This window comes from Protopterus annectens, chromosome 2.part1 (genome assembly GCF_019279795.1).
Source record: "Protopterus annectens isolate FY-2018-M chromosome 2.part1, PAN1.0, whole genome shotgun sequence".
In the NCBI taxonomy this organism is placed as follows: Eukaryota; Metazoa; Chordata; order Ceratodontiformes; family Protopteridae; genus Protopterus; species Protopterus annectens.
In genome coordinates this window covers 513,519,224-513,537,794 of record NC_056729.1, presented here as the reverse complement: position 1 = coordinate 513,537,794, position 18,571 = coordinate 513,519,224, and the positions used below count along the sequence as shown (strand labels likewise).

Below are 18,571 nucleotides of genomic sequence, written 5' to 3'. Positions count from 1 at the left end.
TTCTTCAACTCCCCACCATGTTCATCGTGCATACAGCTGCAGTCATAACAGATGGGTTCTCCTGCCGTCAGGCGGGTCCTCGGTCGGCCGAATTCCAAAGTCTAGGTCCGGCGTCGGTTGTCGTCGCTTTCTTTCCTGACGTCAGTGCGACAGGGGTACATAAGACACAGCCGACGCCATTTTCTTCAGTCTTTTTTGCCTTGCGGTGCCTGAAGCAGAAGCAGTTCGCAAGTGCCGGTCGGCCAGCTCTTGAAATTACGAAAATTTGGAAACCGAAGTCTTCTTTAAAGCTAAGTACCCCGTTGGGGAAACTTTTCTTGCCTCAGACCAATGTCAGACAAAGTTAACCATTGTATTTCTTTTGGGAAGCAAATACCGCATAAGTATTTTCATTCCCTCTATATACCTTGTTTAGGCCCAGACCACGACGTCTCGGGCTGTCGCTTTTGTGCTACTTTCAATAAACGCACTATTAAGCGTCGGGCGGAGTTCGCCCAGCACTTTTTTGGTAAAGCTTTTAATTATAAAATGTCGTTGGAGACTCAGACTACTGTTTTGTCCAAAAAACGCAAGGACAAAGACTGACACGCGAGGTCCGCGGTCTCCACCGACACCACACCAAAACCGGCTGCACGTGGTCCGGTTCTCAGCGAGGCGCCTACGCAGCCCCTGACTACCGACGACACTTCTCTGGCGGTGTCTTCTGTAACTGAGACCGCAGGTTCCTCGGCCCATACCCTGACTACAGCTACCGAAGCCACTGTGAGTGTTGAACCTCTTAATGTGGACAGGTCCACTTCCACCCATGGTGTCTTCAGACCTTCATCTTCCTTTTCCATAAAGGCCTTTACTAAGTCTAAATCAGCCATGCATTCCAAGAGGCCTGTTGCACAGGGCCCAGCTCCAGGTCCCATGCCTAAAAAGCAGATGCTCAAAATGGCTGAGGATTTAATTACTCTTATCAGGGGTTCCCAACCCCCTCCGGACAAGAGACCCAGAGTGGAGGAAGTTTCTCCCCCTTCTCACCAGGGCTCCATTATTTCAGAACATTCTGATGAAGAGGAACACTCGTACTCCCCTTTTGAAGATTCTGATGCAGAGCAGTCCATTCCTTCTGTATCCCTCCCAGAGGATTTTTCTTTCGGGGAAACCTTGCATACCTTGAGGGAACACTTCCATTGGGAAGGTCAAGATTTTTCAGATTCCAAGAAAAGGCTTAGGGAATTTCTTTTGCTACATCAGCACAGACCTCTGGCGATACCTCCTGTCTTGGACATACTTGATGATGTTTACTCGGAGGCTTGCCTTAATCCGGATTCCCTGCCTCCTGCCCCAGTCAAGCCTGATAGGTACTACAGAGTTCCTAACACACCAATTTCTTTACAAAAGCCATAATGCTGACCCTAAAACCATTTCTCAAGGCCCCAAGGGAATGAAGGCCTCTACTGCTAAGAATCCATTACCTTCCGAGAGAGAGTGCAGGTCCTTAGAAAGGTGGGGAAAAAAGGTATATACCTCGGCCACCCTAGCCATGAGGGCCTTAAATTGTCAGTTCCATATGCTTAAATATCAGCAGTTTCTGTTATCACAATTAAGGAATAAAATGTCACAACCTGAACAACCAGATTTGAAGGAGTTGCAGGATATGATGCATAGTGCAGAACAAGTGGGTAAACACACCTTACAATGTGGCTATGATGCTCTAGAGACCTCAAGTAGAGCTGCTGTTACAGGATCAGTCATTCGTAGACATGCCTGGCTTAGGGAACAAACCTTGCCTGATCATGTTAAAGCTAAACTTCTAGATACTCCTTTACAAAAGGATGTATTATTTGGTACTAATGCTGAGGAGATACTACGGAAAATGGAAGAAAAAGCTAAATCTATGCAAACTGCCAAAGCTTTTCTACAGGTACAACCACCACGTTTTAGCAGAAATTGGCCTTCAAAAAAGTGGTCCTTTCCAGCCACGGACAAGCCCCAAAGAGGTAGATACAGGCGCACAAGGGGCAGAGGACAATCTCAAGGATCATATAGAGGCAGACAATGGCAATCTCCAGCAGCAAGAGGTGGCGAAGACAGTGCACAAAAATACAGGAAACAAACCCAATGACTTTCCCCTTTGCATGCCAAGCTAGGCTCAGGTGTCAGCACCCTTGGGAGGAAAGCTGTCATTATTTTCAAAAAATTGGCATACTGTCACAAAAGACAAATGGATCCTGGACATTATAAACAGAGGCTACAGATTTCATTTTCACACTCTTCCAAAAATGAGAGGCATGCCGAACCTGCCACACAATCAAAGGGCAGAGGCACAAATACAAATTTCAAAGCTCATGGACATGAAAGCTATTCAAGAGGTACCTACTCACGAACAAAGTCAAGGTTTTTATTCCAGACTATTCCTGGTACCAAGGAAGGGAACCGATTGGAGACCCATTTTGGACTTATCCATCCTAAACACATTTCTACTCTTACCAAAATTCAAGATTCTCACCTTACAGCAGCTTCTTCCCATGCTGGGCAAGGAGTCTTGGCTGGTAACATTGGACCTCAAGGAGGCATACCTGCATGTCCCAATCAGACAAAGCTGCAGAAGATACCTCAGATTTCTTGCAGGTTCAATCCACTATCAATTCTCTGCATTGCCCTTTGGCTTATCTACTGCGCCCAGAGTATTCACGAAATGCCTGGCATCAGTAATTGCCTACTGCAGACTTCAAGGGATACAAATTTACCTTTATTTGGACGATTGCCTGATCCAAGCGGACAGCAAACACATACTTCTGGAACATCTGGCTTATGTAACACGTTTATTGAATTCTCTGGGATACACAGTCAACAAAGAGAAATCCAGGCTAACACCATCTCAGAAAATAATTTTCCTGGGTGCCAACTTGGACACAAACACCCAGATGGCCTATCTTACGCCAGAAAAACAGGGGCAACTAACTCAGTACTTCAAGATGCTAGCAAATTGTACCAGGCTAACTGCAAGGAAAATCCTGCAGGCTCTGGGCTTCATGGCATCTTGCATTCTTCTAATCCCATGTGCAAAGTTGCATATGAGGAAACTTCAATGGTACCTAAAAAACCTATGGTCTCAACACAGCCACAGTTTGGAAACAATAATATCACTAATTCCATGTTTGCAAAAGGAATTTCTATGGTGGGCCCAAGCATGCCAAACAAACACAGGTCTACCATTCTGCAAGCCTCCAGCAAATCAAGTCATCACAACAGACGCCTCAGACTACGCCTGGGGGGCACACATGACAGACAGGTGCATTCAGGGCAAATGGTCCCAAAAGGAAAAGCACCTTCACATCAATCAAAAGGAAATGCAAGCAGTGATAAATGCAATTACAGCTTTCAAGGACCTCCTGCATCCAGGACAATTATTGATAAGAACAGACAACACCACAGTAATGTGGTACATAAACAAGGAGGAACACCTTCATACCCCCTGTGCAGGCTGGCTATGTCACTTTGGAACATGGCTCTGGAATGGCAAATCGAGCTTCAAGCACAGTACCTGCCAGTTTGGAAAACACGCTGGCAGACAATCTAAGCAGAAATATGACAGACCCGCACGAATGGAAGTTGCATCCTCAAGTGTTTACAAAGATAATCCAAGCGAGGGGAAGGCCAGACATAGATCTCTTTGCCTCCCACAGGAATCATCAATTGACAAAATTCTGCTCAAGGACATTTCATCCAAAGGCCTGGAGAGTGGACGCCCTTTCTTTCAGTTGGGCAGCACGGACAGTTTACGCCTTCCCACCTTTGCCTCTACTGCCCAAGGTGCTCTTGAAAGCAAGAGCAGACAGACCAAAGATGATACTGATTGCTCCAGACTGGCCAAGACAACACTGGTACCCACTCCTGAGGAGCCTAACACATTCTCCTCCCTGGACCCTACCTCCTAATGCCTCTTCTCCTGACTCGGCACAGCTACAAAACTCTTCACAGTCAGCTGAAAACACTCAATCTGGCTGCATGGAAAATTCCTTAACACCACAACAGACCCTACTCTCCAAGGAGGTGCAGGATGTCATTTTGGAGGCCAGAAGGCCATCTACTAGAAAAGCTTACTCCGCAAAATGGAAAAGGTTTTGCGCTTGGAATGAGAAAAAGGGCCAGGATCCTAGAAAACTGAATTTGCCTCAGATATTACAGTATTATCTAGCTGAGCTATTGAACAGTGGACTTTCATTTTCCTCCATCAAAATCCATGCCTCAGCCATTTCTGCAGAATACAACACTGATCCACCCTTATTCTCTCACCCACTCTTAAGGCAGTTCCTCAGAGGGGCTAAGAATATAAGACCTCCAAGGAAACAACCAATACCAGCCTGGGATCTTAATTACATTCTAGAAAAATTAACATTGCCTCCCTTTGAACCAGCTGCCTCAACAGATTTGCAATATTTGCCCTGGAAAACAGCTTTCCTTCTGGCTATTACCTCAGCTCGTAGGGTCTCGGAACTACAAGCCCTCATGGTTGTGCAGCCCTTTCTCATCTTCCATCAGGGCAGGGTTTCCCTATGAACCATCCCATCATTTATGCCTAAGGTAGTATCCAGGGTAGCTTTAAATCAGGCCATACACTTACCTACCTTCTACCCCAATCCTCAAAACGAAGGGGTAAGGCTGCTACATTCCTTAGACATCCATAGACAGCTACGTTACTATTTGGACAGAACAAAGCCTTTCAGGAAATCAGAACAACTCTTTGTGTCCTATGCTGTAGGAGCTCAAGGGAAGCCAATTTCCAAACAGACAATTTCAAAATGGATAGGCCACTGCATACGGTTTTGTTACTCCTTTCATGGTAAATCTGTACCTACAGGCATCAGATCCCACTCCACAAGGGCCACAGCTACCTCTGCAGCCTTCCTCAGAGGAGTCCCTACCAAAGATATTTTGGAGGCAGCCACTTGGAGTTCTGTGCATACCTTCACTAAACACTACCACCTACCTTTATACTCCAAAACTAGAGCAGACCTTGCCACTGCTGTGTTGCAGGGCATTCTAGCTCCTCCCAGTTCCACCTAGTGCCTACCACCCTGTGCATAGCTTTGGGATTCTGCCCATCTGTTATGACTGCAGCTGTATGCACGATGAACATAGTACAGTTTTGTACCTACCATAAATGTAGATGTTCGAGTGCTAATACAGCTGCAGTCCAGGTTTCCCTACCTCCTTCCCCTCTGGGTAGAGACCTAGTGGCTAACTCCTCATCTTACAACCTGATTGGGTTATCCTTCTATGGTGTATTTGCTTGCAACTACTGATTTTTGATTATATTGCATTGCATGATTATATATATATATATATATATATATATATATATATATATATATATATATACATATATATATAGCCTTCCTTCTGGGGCAAGAAAGACTGAAGAAAATGGCGTTGGCTGTGTCTTGTGTACCCCTGTCGCACTGACGTCAGGAAAGAAAGCGACGACAACCGACGCCGGACCTAGACTTTGGAATTCGGCTGACCGAGGACCCGCCTGACGGCAGGAGAACCCATCTGTTATGACTGCAGCTGTATTAGCACTCTAACATCTACATTTATGGTAGGTACAAAACTGTACTTTCCTTCCTATTAACTCCTGCAGTGACCTTATGGCTATTGCTGAATGTCTAGTCCAGGTTTGAGCCCCACTTCTGCTACTGCTAGTTTTTGCTTCCTCTTAAGCTATAGGAGGACTAAACTTGGGTTATAAGACTGCAAACTCAATTTGACTAGGGTATTGTGCATAAACAGAGTAGCTCGAAAGTTGGCTCCAAGGGTCTAATAAATGTGGCTGAGTCAGATCTAATACCCAGTAGCTGAGAAAGAATGAAAATGAACAAGACCGATACTAGGCTATGCCGAGTACGTAACTTTAATTTTAGTTTAAGTACGTAATTGCTTACTTTAAGTATGGCTTTTTTACTAATGGCTGTACATCTGCTTGTGATTTCAGATATTATCCACTTCACTATGGGGTTTAGTCTTGTTAATTGCTGAAAACGCACGGCTGCTGGTTTTGTGCATGTTTCAGGTATTGCTAAGAAGTGTGTTGCTTACAACATAGCTTGTAAATTATGATTTTTTTATTCCTATTTTAGAAACCCTGATATTTTGAAAGAAAATGCAGATATATCTACAGTATGTACTACAGTACAATCGGACTATAAAGAAGCCTCCACAATTGCCTTAGAGACTGATGTTGCTCCAGTAGGGGTTGTCTGTAAGGGAGACAATTTCCCGCAAGTGAATTCCTCTGAAACTGGATCTAACAACTTTGTGAAGTCTTCAGTTGAGGACACTGAGTGTACTTCAGTGATGGAGTCTTGTTTTCATTCTGAAGGAGAGCCTGTTCTCTGCTCTGTAGAAAACTTTGCTCCTCCAAGTAGCAGTTACTCCAAGTTTGATAACATTGAAGCCAGCTCATTTGATAAAAGGAGTGCAGAGAATTCTGTAGGACTTGCTGATGCTGTTGATGACTTTCCAGTCTGTGAGGCTAAGCAGAATTCTCAGAAGGCATCTTATAACTTTGACCTGTGTGATACAGACTCTATCAACCCTTTCAAATCTGGAGGATCAAAGCTGCAAAATTCACCTCCTAATGGTCAGACTATGTCTGTAGTAGCTGTTGGAGGGTCATCTGATGATAAAGCAATGAAGATGGAGTTTGTAATCGACAGTGGTGTGGAGAAAAAGCCTCCTCCGAAGAAATTGGGTAAAAGGCCTAATGTTAAGGTACCAGTTAAAAAGCAAGAAGCTGAGAAGGATCAGTTTCCAGGAAAGAGAGACAAACCAATTAAAGATGAAGTGGATACAGTTCCACCAAGCAAAGTGTCTTATAATTTTGACTGGGACAAGTTGGATGATCCTAATTTTAATCCATTTGGGGGCGCATCCGAAATATGTGGCTCCTCTGTAGCAGCTTCCCAAGATGTTGCTAAATGTGACCTAGATTCAGATTTGTCCAATGTTAAATGCAAACTTAGAGAGGTGCACAAAGATGCAGACGTAACTGATAAATGTCCAATCATCCAAACTAATCCAAAAGATCAACTTGGAGAGGTGCACAAAGATGCAGAAGTAACTGATAAATGTCCAGTCATCCAAACTAATCCAAAAGATCAAAATGAGAAGTAAGTATGTCTTATTGTAAACAGTAAAGCATTGTGTAATTCTTTTGTTTAAGCTTGATTTGTGTTTTTAATGTTCCTGGTTACATTTTTAGATATATTTTAGTTTTTTTTGTAACTAATACTTAATGTAGTTAACCTTATTCCAGTTTTTTCTGCCTTTGTCACTTAGAGATAAGAGTGCTCAGTGCTCAAACTATTTGATACTTTTCATTTTCTTCCTTTCCATTTATTTTCTTGACACAGGAGCTCCTCTCCAGATAGCTTGCAGTGGTTCTGAAACTTTGCAAGCTAGAAGATCCCTTTGTATAAAATAAATATTTTGGTGGACCCCTATATTGTGGATTGTTTTTAGATTGATAATGTAAATAAAGCAATATTTGAATTTTAAAAAATATAACACAGTATCAGTAATCCATGTACATGCTGTGGGAGTAGAACCCACAGCCTTCTGCATCAAAACTCAAGTATGCTACCTGTTGTACTACCAACACTTGCCACAATAGTGATACCATTTGCTAAGCAAAACAGTTGCCCATTGTAAATGGACTTAGCATGAGCAGCAGTAAGCTTCTCTTCCCTTGAAGCTTGCAATTCCTTGAAAATGCAATTGAAACTATCCTTAAAAAAATGGACCTGAAATTCATGTTCCTTGAAAAAATGCAGCTTGGTAGTTGGGGTAGGATTCAGGCTGTTTCTGTAGCCGAGGTACTGGGTTTGAGCGTAAATAAATTACTAAACACCTGCTAACCCTCACTAAGGCATTTCCCTGTTGTCATACACACACTTCAACCTCTTAGTGCAAGAATTCTGGACAAAGCCTAAATACGGACAGATAAATATTCTCATCGTTGGAATTGTAAGCTTCAAGGGAAGAAGTTTACTGCTGCTCATGCTAAGTCTGAGTACAATGTGCAACTGTTTTGTTTAGCAAATTGTATCACTATTATGGTATATAATTTTTAATTAGCTAAGATGGCAGCGCCTTGTGTGGCAGCAGCTATTCTGACTCCATGTGCATTTTGTGTGGGATTTGTTGTCTGTTTGGGAGTCAGTTTGATATGGTCGGGTGTGTGGCTGTCTGACTTTGGTGTTTTTGCTTGAACTTGCTTTTTTTTTTTTTTTTAAGAGATTGTTGGGATGACCGTGGCCGTTAGGGCCTTCAAGAGTGGCAGTTATGCTGAGGGCGGGTAGTAGAAACACGACTTTGGCTACTGATTTTGGATTTTGTGACTTGGGACATTGCTGGCTTTGAGGATGGAGCTAGCAGCAGTGTGGTTGGTGTAGATGGTGTCTATTGCTATGGTCACTTATCATTTGGGCCTTCATGTGGGGGCAGTTGCTTTGAATGCAAGTAGCGGAAAACTGCCTTTGTCTACTGGTTTTGGTGTGAATTTGGATTTAAATTGAGTCTGAGGAGACTGGTCTAGGACTTGGGATATTGCTGGTGTTGAGGATGGAGCTAGTGGCTGTGTGGGTGATGAGGATTGCCGTGTTAATCGCTGCTGTAATAGGTCAAGCGTGGTTAATGCTGTTTTGGTGCCTTTTGATGGCTTGGACTCTATTTTGCACATGAGCTTGGAGAAATAATTTTGTTCAGCTGTGCACTGTTGCTGTATTGTCTGAATGACAAAGTTGGCTTTACCTTGATTATAAACTTAGATAATTGCTAGAATAACAGTGTTTGTGTTAGTATGCATTTTTCTAATGATATGAAGTCTAAAATTCAAATGTCTGTCATTTAGCAACTTTACTCCTTTGTATGAGCAATAAACAAATATATGGGGTCAAAATCTGGACATTCTGTAAAGACCTGGATAGTTGAGTGGTAGGCTACCTTACCCTGTTACACACACCCTCTCTCCCTCTTTAACACACACGTCTATCCTCTTACAGACCCACACACCATACCTCTCAACTTCTTGGCTCAAGAAATCTGGACAAAGCCTGTCCTAATGGGGGGGCAACAGCCCAAACCTAGGGATAGTTTTTAAATATTGCTCTTAAAAACTTAAAGTTGATAGAAAAGAAGTTATGTACTCACCATAACGTTCCATCTGAGTAGTTATACTTCATTTTTCTGCAACCTGTGGGTATACGGATCCGAGCCGGCAACTTTTTTTCTAGCATCTTCTCCGAGCTCCTCCCCTTACCCATAATGCCCTACCATCTTCCCTCAGATCGAGTTTGCTGCAACTAAAATTATAAGCAACTCAACCCAATTGACAAAACCTGAAAAGACAGGACAAGGTCCAGGGGACGGAGGGAAGGAATGTTGTAGAAAAATGAAGTATAACTACTCTGATGGAACGTTATGGTGATTACATAACTTCTTTCTCTGAAGTAGTTAACTTTATTTCATTTTATCTGCAACCTGTGGGACAGAGTCCTCAGCTACTCCGATCCTGGGGTGCCCTTATGGAAGGATATTCCTGAGCACCGCAGAGCCAAAGTATGCTCTACCCCTCGAAGTCCAATCCAATTTGTAATGGGAAATGAAGGTATGTGAATTGGCCCATGTCGCTGCTGCACAAATATCGTCCAAAGGCACCCTAGACCAAAATGCAGCAGAAGTCTCCATGGAACTGGTAGAGCGAGCCTTAATACCAGGAAGGAGATAAACCTTTTGCTTTGTAGGCATGTGAAATACAAAGAATGATCCATCTGGCCAAAGAAACTTTAGAAATAGCTTTTCCCATAAATGCTTTGGAAAAGGAAACAAACAATTGGTCAGTCTTGCAGAAAGACTTCATTCTATGAAGATAAAAATTAAGCTGTCTCTGAACATCTAACAAATGGATTCACCTTTATTTTGGAAGTTAGGAAAGAAAACGGGCTGATTAATGGACTGGTTTATGTTTGCTTCAGATGCCACTTTAGGTAAGAAGGAAGGATTAGTATTGGGGGGGAGACCCTATCCTTATAGAAGACCAAATAAGGAGGCACGGCAGACAGAGCTTGAAGCTCAGAAGCCCTCCTAGCAGATGTAATGGCGACTAGGAAAGCGGTCTTCCAAGACAAAAATTTCAAGTCCACCGAAGCTGCAGGTTCAAAAGGAGGAGCCACCAATGCCTGTTAAACAAAAGTAAGGTCCCATGGAGGCACTGAATCCTTGACAGGTGGACGTAACAGAAAAGTACCTTTTTAAGAAAAGCCTTACACAGCCTAGAGGAGGCTAAGGCCATGTCTTCACCAACGTGAAAACTGGAAATGGCTGCCAATTTGTACTTTCACTGTGGAGGAAGTAGCTCCTTGCTGAAAGATACCAGACAGGAAATCCAACACCACTGGAACTGGGGCTGTAAAGGGATCTATCTTTCCCTGTGAGGCTCAAATGGAAAAGTGCTTCCATTTACTGCAATAAAGTTTCCTAGTGGAGTCTGCCTCGGAAGCCACCAGAATGGATTTTACCAGAGATGAAAGACCGGGAGTCCTGGCAATTAATGGAAATGGAACAACCAGGCTGTCCGCTTGAGGCTGCCCAGATCGGGCGGACGTGCCTCCGACGGATGGGAGATTAGATCTGGGTAGGGATCCAGAACCCACGGGGGAGCTAAGAGATGAGACCAAAGGAATGGGAACCAAACCTGTCTAGGCCAGAACGGGACAGTGAGGATAACTTTGCACCAGTCGGCAAGCTTTCTGAAGAAACTTCGGAATGAGTGGCAATGGTGGATAAGCATACAGAAGCCCGGGGGGCCAAGCATGGACTAGAGTGTCTCTGGGAACTTCCCCTGGTGAGGGAATCGGAGCAAAGAGCTCGCTGCACTTCGCGTTGGAAGGAGATGCGAAGAGATCGCAGCAAGGCTGACCCCATGCAAGGAAGATCTCCTCCGCTACTGACTGTTTTCAGAGACCACTCGTACGGCATCAGGATGGCCCTACTCAATCTGTCCGCTAAAATGTTGGAGCACCCCGGGATGTGCATTGCTATCAGAAACCGACCGGTGGAAATTGACCATTCCCACACACTCTTGGCCACGCGACATAGGGGGTAGGATCTGGTTTCCCCCTGCTTGTTGATATACCAGACAACTGACATGTCTAACTGAATTGCAATTAATCCGAGAGGGAGGACTGTGTGAAAGGCTTCCAACGCTAAAAGCACTGCCCTCATCTCTAGAACAGTTATGTGCAACTTGGTCTCTGACTGGGACCACATGCCTTGGACTGTCCTTCCCAGTGTCCCCCCTCCACCCGAGTTGGGAGGCGTCCATGGTCACTGGCTTGGACTGGAGATGACGCGAAGGGGCATCCTTCTGATATCTCTGGTGAACTTAACCACCAAAGAAGAGACGTCCTGCAGACGTGACTGAACTTGATCGGAAATTCCATGGGCAGGTCTAGCCAAGACCATTGAACAGCCAGAGTCCATTGAAGAACCCGCATGTGAAGGCGTGGTGCACAATCTATATGGCGGCAGCCATGGAGCCCAGAGCCCGGAGAACCTCGCTCGCCTTTGGAGACTTGGAGTTCGCTATCTGAGCTATGTGGCACCTGAAGTGTAGGATCCTGTCTGGAGTTGAGAATACCTTCATCTGCAAAGTGTCTAGCCATGCCCCAATGAAGTCTAGAACTTGTACTGGTTGCAATTGGGATTTGTGAACATTGACTGTAATTCCCAGTAGATCTGCCAGCCGAACTAAATAATCACTGGTTAGACACAAGTGATCCTTGTTGGGCGCAGCGAAGAGCCAGTCGTCCAGGTATGGAAACACCTGAATACCCTGAAGGCTCAGGTGAGCTGCTACAACTGCCATTATCTTGGTGAACACCCTGGGGGCTGTGGTGAGACCAAAGGGTAGGGCTCTGAACTGAAAATGACTGGCTCCCAGCCGGAAGCGCAGAAACCTCCTGGAGCTTCTGTGTATTTTGATGTAGTAAGCATCCTGGAGGTCTAATGAGCACATCCAGTCGCACTCTCGGAGATGAGGTAGAATGGGGACTGTAGGGTGACCATCCGGAATTTGTTTGGCTACCGACAGGTTTAATGTTGACAGGTCTAGAATGGGCCTGAGGTCCCCTGTCTTTTTTGGCACCAGAAAGAACCTTGAGTAGACTCCTGATGCGGACTGATCAGGGGGGACCTGTTCGATGGCTCGTTTGAGAAGCAGCTTTGAAACCTCTAGAGCTGCGGCCTCCCTGTGAGTGGGTGGAACATCCGGGTGGTGTTTTGTAATATTTTGGAGGGGCAACAAATGGGATAGAGTAACCTATGGATATTATCTGTAAAACCCCGCGATCTGTCGTAATGGACTCCCATGCCGCTGGGTGTAAGGACAATCGTCCCCAGACTACCTCCACAGTAGGTCAGTTGGGCAACCCCTCAGGGCTGCTGACCGGGTCTATCAGAAAAAGGTTCCCTAGACCCAAAATTCCTGGGACCCCCCTCTACCTCTGGGTCGGCGTCTATCCTGTCTCCCTCTGCTTCTGTGAGAATAGTTGTCCTGAGAATCTCGGGAAAACTGAGATTTTCAAAACCCCATTTTCTGCCCTCTTTGATTCCTAGAGAAGGACCGCTGAGGGTTAGAGAAGCAGATTCCGGCAGACAGAGTCTTCCGTCTTTTTCGCTCTGGACAGGTGTCACTACTGTCTTCCCAAAAAGGGAAGAACCGTTGTAGGGAGCGTTGCTAAACGACGCCTTGAAAGGGTCTGCGAACTGACTCAACCTGAGCCAGGCATGATGCCTCATGGCTATGCCTGTCCCAGCTGCCGTAGCTGCTCCTTCCGTGACATGGGAAAGGAGTCGCATCGATTGGTTTGAGACAGACTTCAGAGTAGACTTTTTCGCCGAGAACCATCTGTCCTGCGGCAATAAAGACTCTGGGGGCGACTCAGCGAATTCCGAAGCAAGGTTTCGCTGAAGCCAAATCACATGTAACAAATAATTCAGCGCACGCATTGAAAAGGTCGCCGAGGAATAGACGCGCTTCCCAAACCTACCTACCGACCTGGACGTCTTGTTTGGAGGGTGGACTGAGGAACTCTCCTGTGCTAGTTCCTTGTTTGTGGCCGCTGCAACCAACATCGCATCAACTGGGGCTCCTTTCGACCAAGGTTGTAAGGGGGAGATAAAATCTTGTCAGGGCGTTTTTGGGTGGGCTCTATAGTGTCAGGCTCCTTCCATGCCCTCGTGGTGATTAGGTCCACCAAGGGGTCCGCTGGTGGGGACACCCCGGAAGTAGATGGGCCCGTGCCAAAGGCCTCCAGGAACACTGACTCATCCCCAGAAGGTTTTGGGGCTGACCAACCTCCCCTCTGGCGGAGTATCTCCATAATTTCTCCTAAGGAGACGTCTTCGGGAGGTGACCTGGGGGAACCTTCTCCTTCATCTAAGTCCAGTGTCCGTAGTGAGGGACTCGGGGGAGTCCAAGTGCCTCCTTTTGCACTTGCACTTATGGTGACCCTCTTCAGTGGTTCTTTGAAAAGGGGATTCGTGAGCCGCAGGGGTTTCCTCAGGGAAATTAACCTGGGGATCCTCTTACACTGGCTGTCCTGAGTCAGGATGAAGGGAGTAGTCGCCAAAGCCAGGGGGGCCTGGGTGGTATCCGAGGGGATGGGCTGGGGTCTCAATCCCTGGGAGAGAACCTTCTCCACCACTTCAAAGGTTGAGGGAGAAGCCCTCCCTGGATTCAAAGCGGGGACAGGAGCCAAAGCCAGGGTAGCCTGTGGTCTGAGGGAACAGATCGGATCCTAAAAGGTCTGAGCCGAAGGATCCATTCCCCCGGATCCAACTACCTGTCTGCGTCTCAGAGTCACTCTGATCCGAACAAGTCTGATCTGAGGAACTCAAGGTAGCAGCCGGTTGGAGGAACTGTCGGTGCCGAGCTACCAACTCCGAAAAACCTTGGATCCAAGAGCCCCGAAGCACGAATCGGGGAAGGAGAGATGGGGCAGAAAAGAGGCATGGAGGTACCCCCTCCAGAGGGAGAGGGGCCTGGCAAGACTCCCATCTGAATTTGGGTCTGAATGAATCTCTGCATCATTCTGTCCATATCTGATAGGCTCCAAGTCGACCTCGAAGAAGTCACCGATTCGGATCTGGCTGATCTGCGCAGTGGGGAGGAAGGCCTCTGGTCCAATGTTCCAAATGCTCCGGTGAGAAACAAGGAGACCGGAGCCATGGAGAAACAGGCCTCATGGTCTTAGAAGGGGGACTAAGAAAGAGCTCCCTGTCTGGGGATCTCTTACGATGTCTGTCCTTTCTCTTCTCCCTATTCTCTCTGCGCCTTTCTTTCTTTTTCTTTCTCTTTCTTTTTCCTTGTCAGCCACGCTGACTATAGATTTGTCTTTAGAAGACCCATCACCAGAAGAAGAGGGAGGTCGAGTCCCTGTCTGGGTGGTAGGTAGAACACTAGAGGCCAAGGCAGATTCCAGCATGGCAGCAGGGAGAAAGCCTTTGGCTACTAACTTGGCCATCCGATCCCTAAGGGCCCTCTGATTGAAATCAGAACAGATAGCACATTGAGTGGACAAATGTGCCACTTCCAAGCAAATTACACAGTGTGTGACCATCAGCCGGGGAGAGCTTATGGCCACACTCTGTACACTTTTTGAAAACAGGCTTTGGCTGATCAGCCATAGTCCTGCACACAAAAGTACAAACACTACCAGAAAAACCACACACAAACACAGGTAGGGGAAGGGCAGGCCTAACTACTACTCTCTACAAAACCTTTTTTTTTTTTTTTTGACACCGACGAACAAGCGAGACACGAAACAAGGGGAGGAAGGGGAAATATTCACCCAAACACACACTAGATACAAGAAATACCACTTACTATCCCTGAGTTCAGAGCAAAGGAGACCATAATGCACACTACTGGCGCAGCAAGCGAGATTGGAGGGAAGATAGGAGATGGTAGGGCATTATGGGTAAGGGGAAGAGCTCGGAACTTGGAGCAGATGCTAGAAAAAAAGTTGCCGGCTCGGATCCGATACGGATCCGTATACCCACAGGTTGCAGATAAAATGGTTAACTACTTCAGATCAAAAGTTTTGCATTATTATGGATTATCTGAAGGATATGAAGTCTAAAGCATTTGTCTGTCATTATTTTCTGACTTCAGTCCTCAAGGATTTGCCAGAAGAGCAGAACTTTGAGAAACAGACCGAAAATATGAGGTAAAAATGTGGACAGTTTAGAGCATACCGCTGTGGCAGGATTTATTCAAGCCTTGCTTAACAAAATAAATATATATACTTTCGGGATCTTTTAACACTGTGTTCTGTTCTCACTTCTCAGTTGCTGGAACAAAAGATCTTTAGGATCTGCTCTACAATACCAGCTTTGCTGTGCTAGGGAGAGGCGCTTGCACCTTTTGTCCAACCTAAATCCACCGGTGTAACTGCAGTCTGTGTCTCTAGTAGTCTGGGGAGGGAATAGAACAGTTTAAATTTCCTTCCAAATTCAGCTGCAAGGTAGAAAACAGAGCAAGCAGCTGCTCAGCCATGGCACCAAATGTGGAAGATTAGTTCATCCTTTAACTTCGGGAGAGCAGCTGTTTAGCTGCGAATGCAGAAGTCTTTTCTTTTTACAGAGGACGAGCTGTGTTTTTGTACAAAACCAACTCTAGGGTTCGTAACTGAATTTTTTTTTTTTACTACATCAAGGCCGGTCACTGGGATGTGAAATCCAGGTGGGTGCAATGACCACGCAGTGGTGTACAATTTTTTAAAGAATGAACATCCATTAATACCAAACGCATTTGGTGTTCCCAAAGTACACAAAAATGTGTTAAACCCTCCCCTTCGAATGATAAAGGCTGCCCATAATAGTCCGATATATTCTTCAGGGATATTAATTGATAGAATTTTCAAAGAGCTACTACACTCAGTAGAATACATGCTATCTGATTCATGGGAATTCCTCAGGAAATTCAAAAATCAGTTTTATTCAGCTGAAGTAATTTTTTCTACTATAGACGTGGTGGATTTATTTATATCAGTACCACATCAGGAAGGACTTGAATTATTCTATGAGGCTTTACAAAAGTTGGGGAAGTTTGACAACACTGTGATTCGGTTTATTATGGAATTAATGGAAACAATTTTTTGTCATAACTATATAACATTCGAGGGTGAATATTTTAAACAGATCAAGGGTGTTGCGATGAGTGTGATCTGCGCACCCATATATGCTAATTTAGTTATGTATTCATGGAGAAACTAAGTATGCTTTTAATTAAAGGTTTAGTAAACAATGACATGTTTACTTAAGATATTTAGGTGATGTATTCATTTTATGGAAGGACCGTGGCAGCGAGGTAGAAGAATTTTCCAGGTACATTAATGGGATCTGTCCATATTTTTAATTCACCCACAACTGGTCAACAAAGTATAGACTACTTGGATATTGCCATATTTAAAAACTGAGATGAGATGTTTTGGCTCTAGATTATTTAGGAAGCCAACTTACTCAAACAATTTTTTTTAGATTTTTATAGTTCCCATACCCACCATGCCAAAAGGAATTTAGTAAGAGGACAGATCGGAGCTGTGAGGATGTGTTCTGATCTTAATGATTTCAAAATGGAACTCACTTCTTTTTAAGATGTTTACTGACAGAGGATACCCCCCCCCCCAATCAAGATTGGTGATGGAAAACAGAGAAAATGTTTTAAAAGTATGGGGTACTAGATACCGTTGTTAGGTAGTGAGGAATTGGGTAAGGTTGCAAGTATATCCTCAGAGCCCATCTTTACCAACTCCATGGTTTTATACCATTGAGAGTGTAGTCTTACAGTAAGGGAAATTATGGTTAAGAACTGGATTATGTTTAAAACCAACTCCGAACTATTTGGTATGGTGGGTGAAAAGCCTTGTTTCATATACAAGACAGAATGGAATTTGAAGTTTTGGTTAGAACATCCTTTTTCTGAAAATTCAGGTAAAAGGAGAACACAAAAATGTGGAGAGTGTAGATATTGTAAGTATATTTTGGAAAGGATATTGTAAGTATATTTTGGAAAGGATAGAAGTGAATGTAAGTCAACCTCACCAGTAGGTGAAGTTAGATAACGGTAACTGTGCAAGAAGGGGTTTAGTATACATTGTGTTATGTTCAGGCTGTTCACACTTTTATATAGAGAAAACAGATGCTTTTGGAAGCGTATATACGAGCATCTATACGCTATACAACATCATAACCGCAATAACGCTGTTTGTAAGCACTCTGCTTATAACCATAGTGGAATTTTTAAGTTCGGGATCATTGAGATAGGAAAAATCCAAGGGGAGAATGTTAGGGAAACGATCTAGCTTTAAGGGAATTTTGTCAGTTGAGATTGAATGCGGTGAGTCTACCAGGGTTAAATGGATGGATATATTAATTTGAAACCAGTGTTGAGACAGCTCTACAGCTTTCGATATGCATGAGAAGGGGTGTACAAATAGTTAGATAAGGTGGAACTTATTGATTGGTGGTTATGCATTTCACTATTTACTATTTTATTTCTGCTTCCTGGATTTTAACAAATATACACTTGCATATTATAAAATAATTTTAATGGTAACTGGAATATTTGATTTAAAATGGTTTAGTGTGTATTTTATACAATACTAATTTCGTAAGTGCAACTATTTTTTTAAAACCATGAATGAAGTTTTTTATACAGTGTAACAATGGTGATACCTTGCATTTTGGAAGGGGTAGTCAGTCATGTGACATCTAATGGAGTTATAAAAATGTGAAGTACACTGATTTGTTCTGAAGAAGTCTCTGATTGCAGAGACGAAATTGCTTAACCTGGAGTAAACGTGTGCCTTGGTTTATAGAGCCATGTTTTATTCCAGACAGCACTCTACAAGTGAACTGTTTAGATGTCCTATTTCTATGTTGCAGTATTCTAGATGTGGGGATTTTCTGCCTTCAGGCGACTCGTACGTCGGCTCCTATAAAAGCTTCAGCTTGGCTGTTGCAGTGTGCACGGAACATCACACAAAAAGCCATAAATGTGATGTATGCACGCACAATCCCCAGAACGTTTCAGCCGCAGATGACATTTGCATCGTACGATCACCTCTTCACAGATGCCACATCTTAAAGATAATTAACCCATTGGGTTTCTAATTTATTTATTTCCTGATTGTTATTGCTTACGCTTGGTTGTTGTAGTCTTTAGCTGATGTCCGGAAAGAAGGTAAAGTGCCAATACGGGCGCCAGATTACCCCATAAAGAGTCCCATGACAGGTGTGTTTTTTGCTAGGCCGGGAACACTATCACTCTTCCTGTGCAATTTGTCAATCGTTTGTGCCCAAGACCCTGTGCAGCCGTCTGGCTGCTTTAAAACCTCTACCTGGAGAACCAGTGCCTTAAGCGGGTTAGCCCTTGGAATGGATACTACATCAGCGGCCGCAGCTGAACCTCTGTGCAAAAAAGCCAAGTTTCCTAGGCCTTCCTCACCTGCCG

At 44.5% G+C, this 18,571-nt stretch overlaps 1 protein-coding gene across 1 annotated transcript in view; it reads left to right on the top strand.

Moving 5' to 3' along the window:
- Window positions 1–18,571, top strand: part of TACC3 (transforming acidic coiled-coil containing protein 3) — a 1,197,606-nt gene that overhangs the window by 26,535 nt on the left and 1,152,500 nt on the right. The window contains exon 2 of the mRNA XM_044063460.1: window positions 6,132–7,163. Coding sequence (XP_043919395.1) covers window positions 6,132–7,163 — 1,032 coding nt within the window. The remainder of the gene's footprint in view (window positions 1–6,131; window positions 7,164–18,571) is intronic.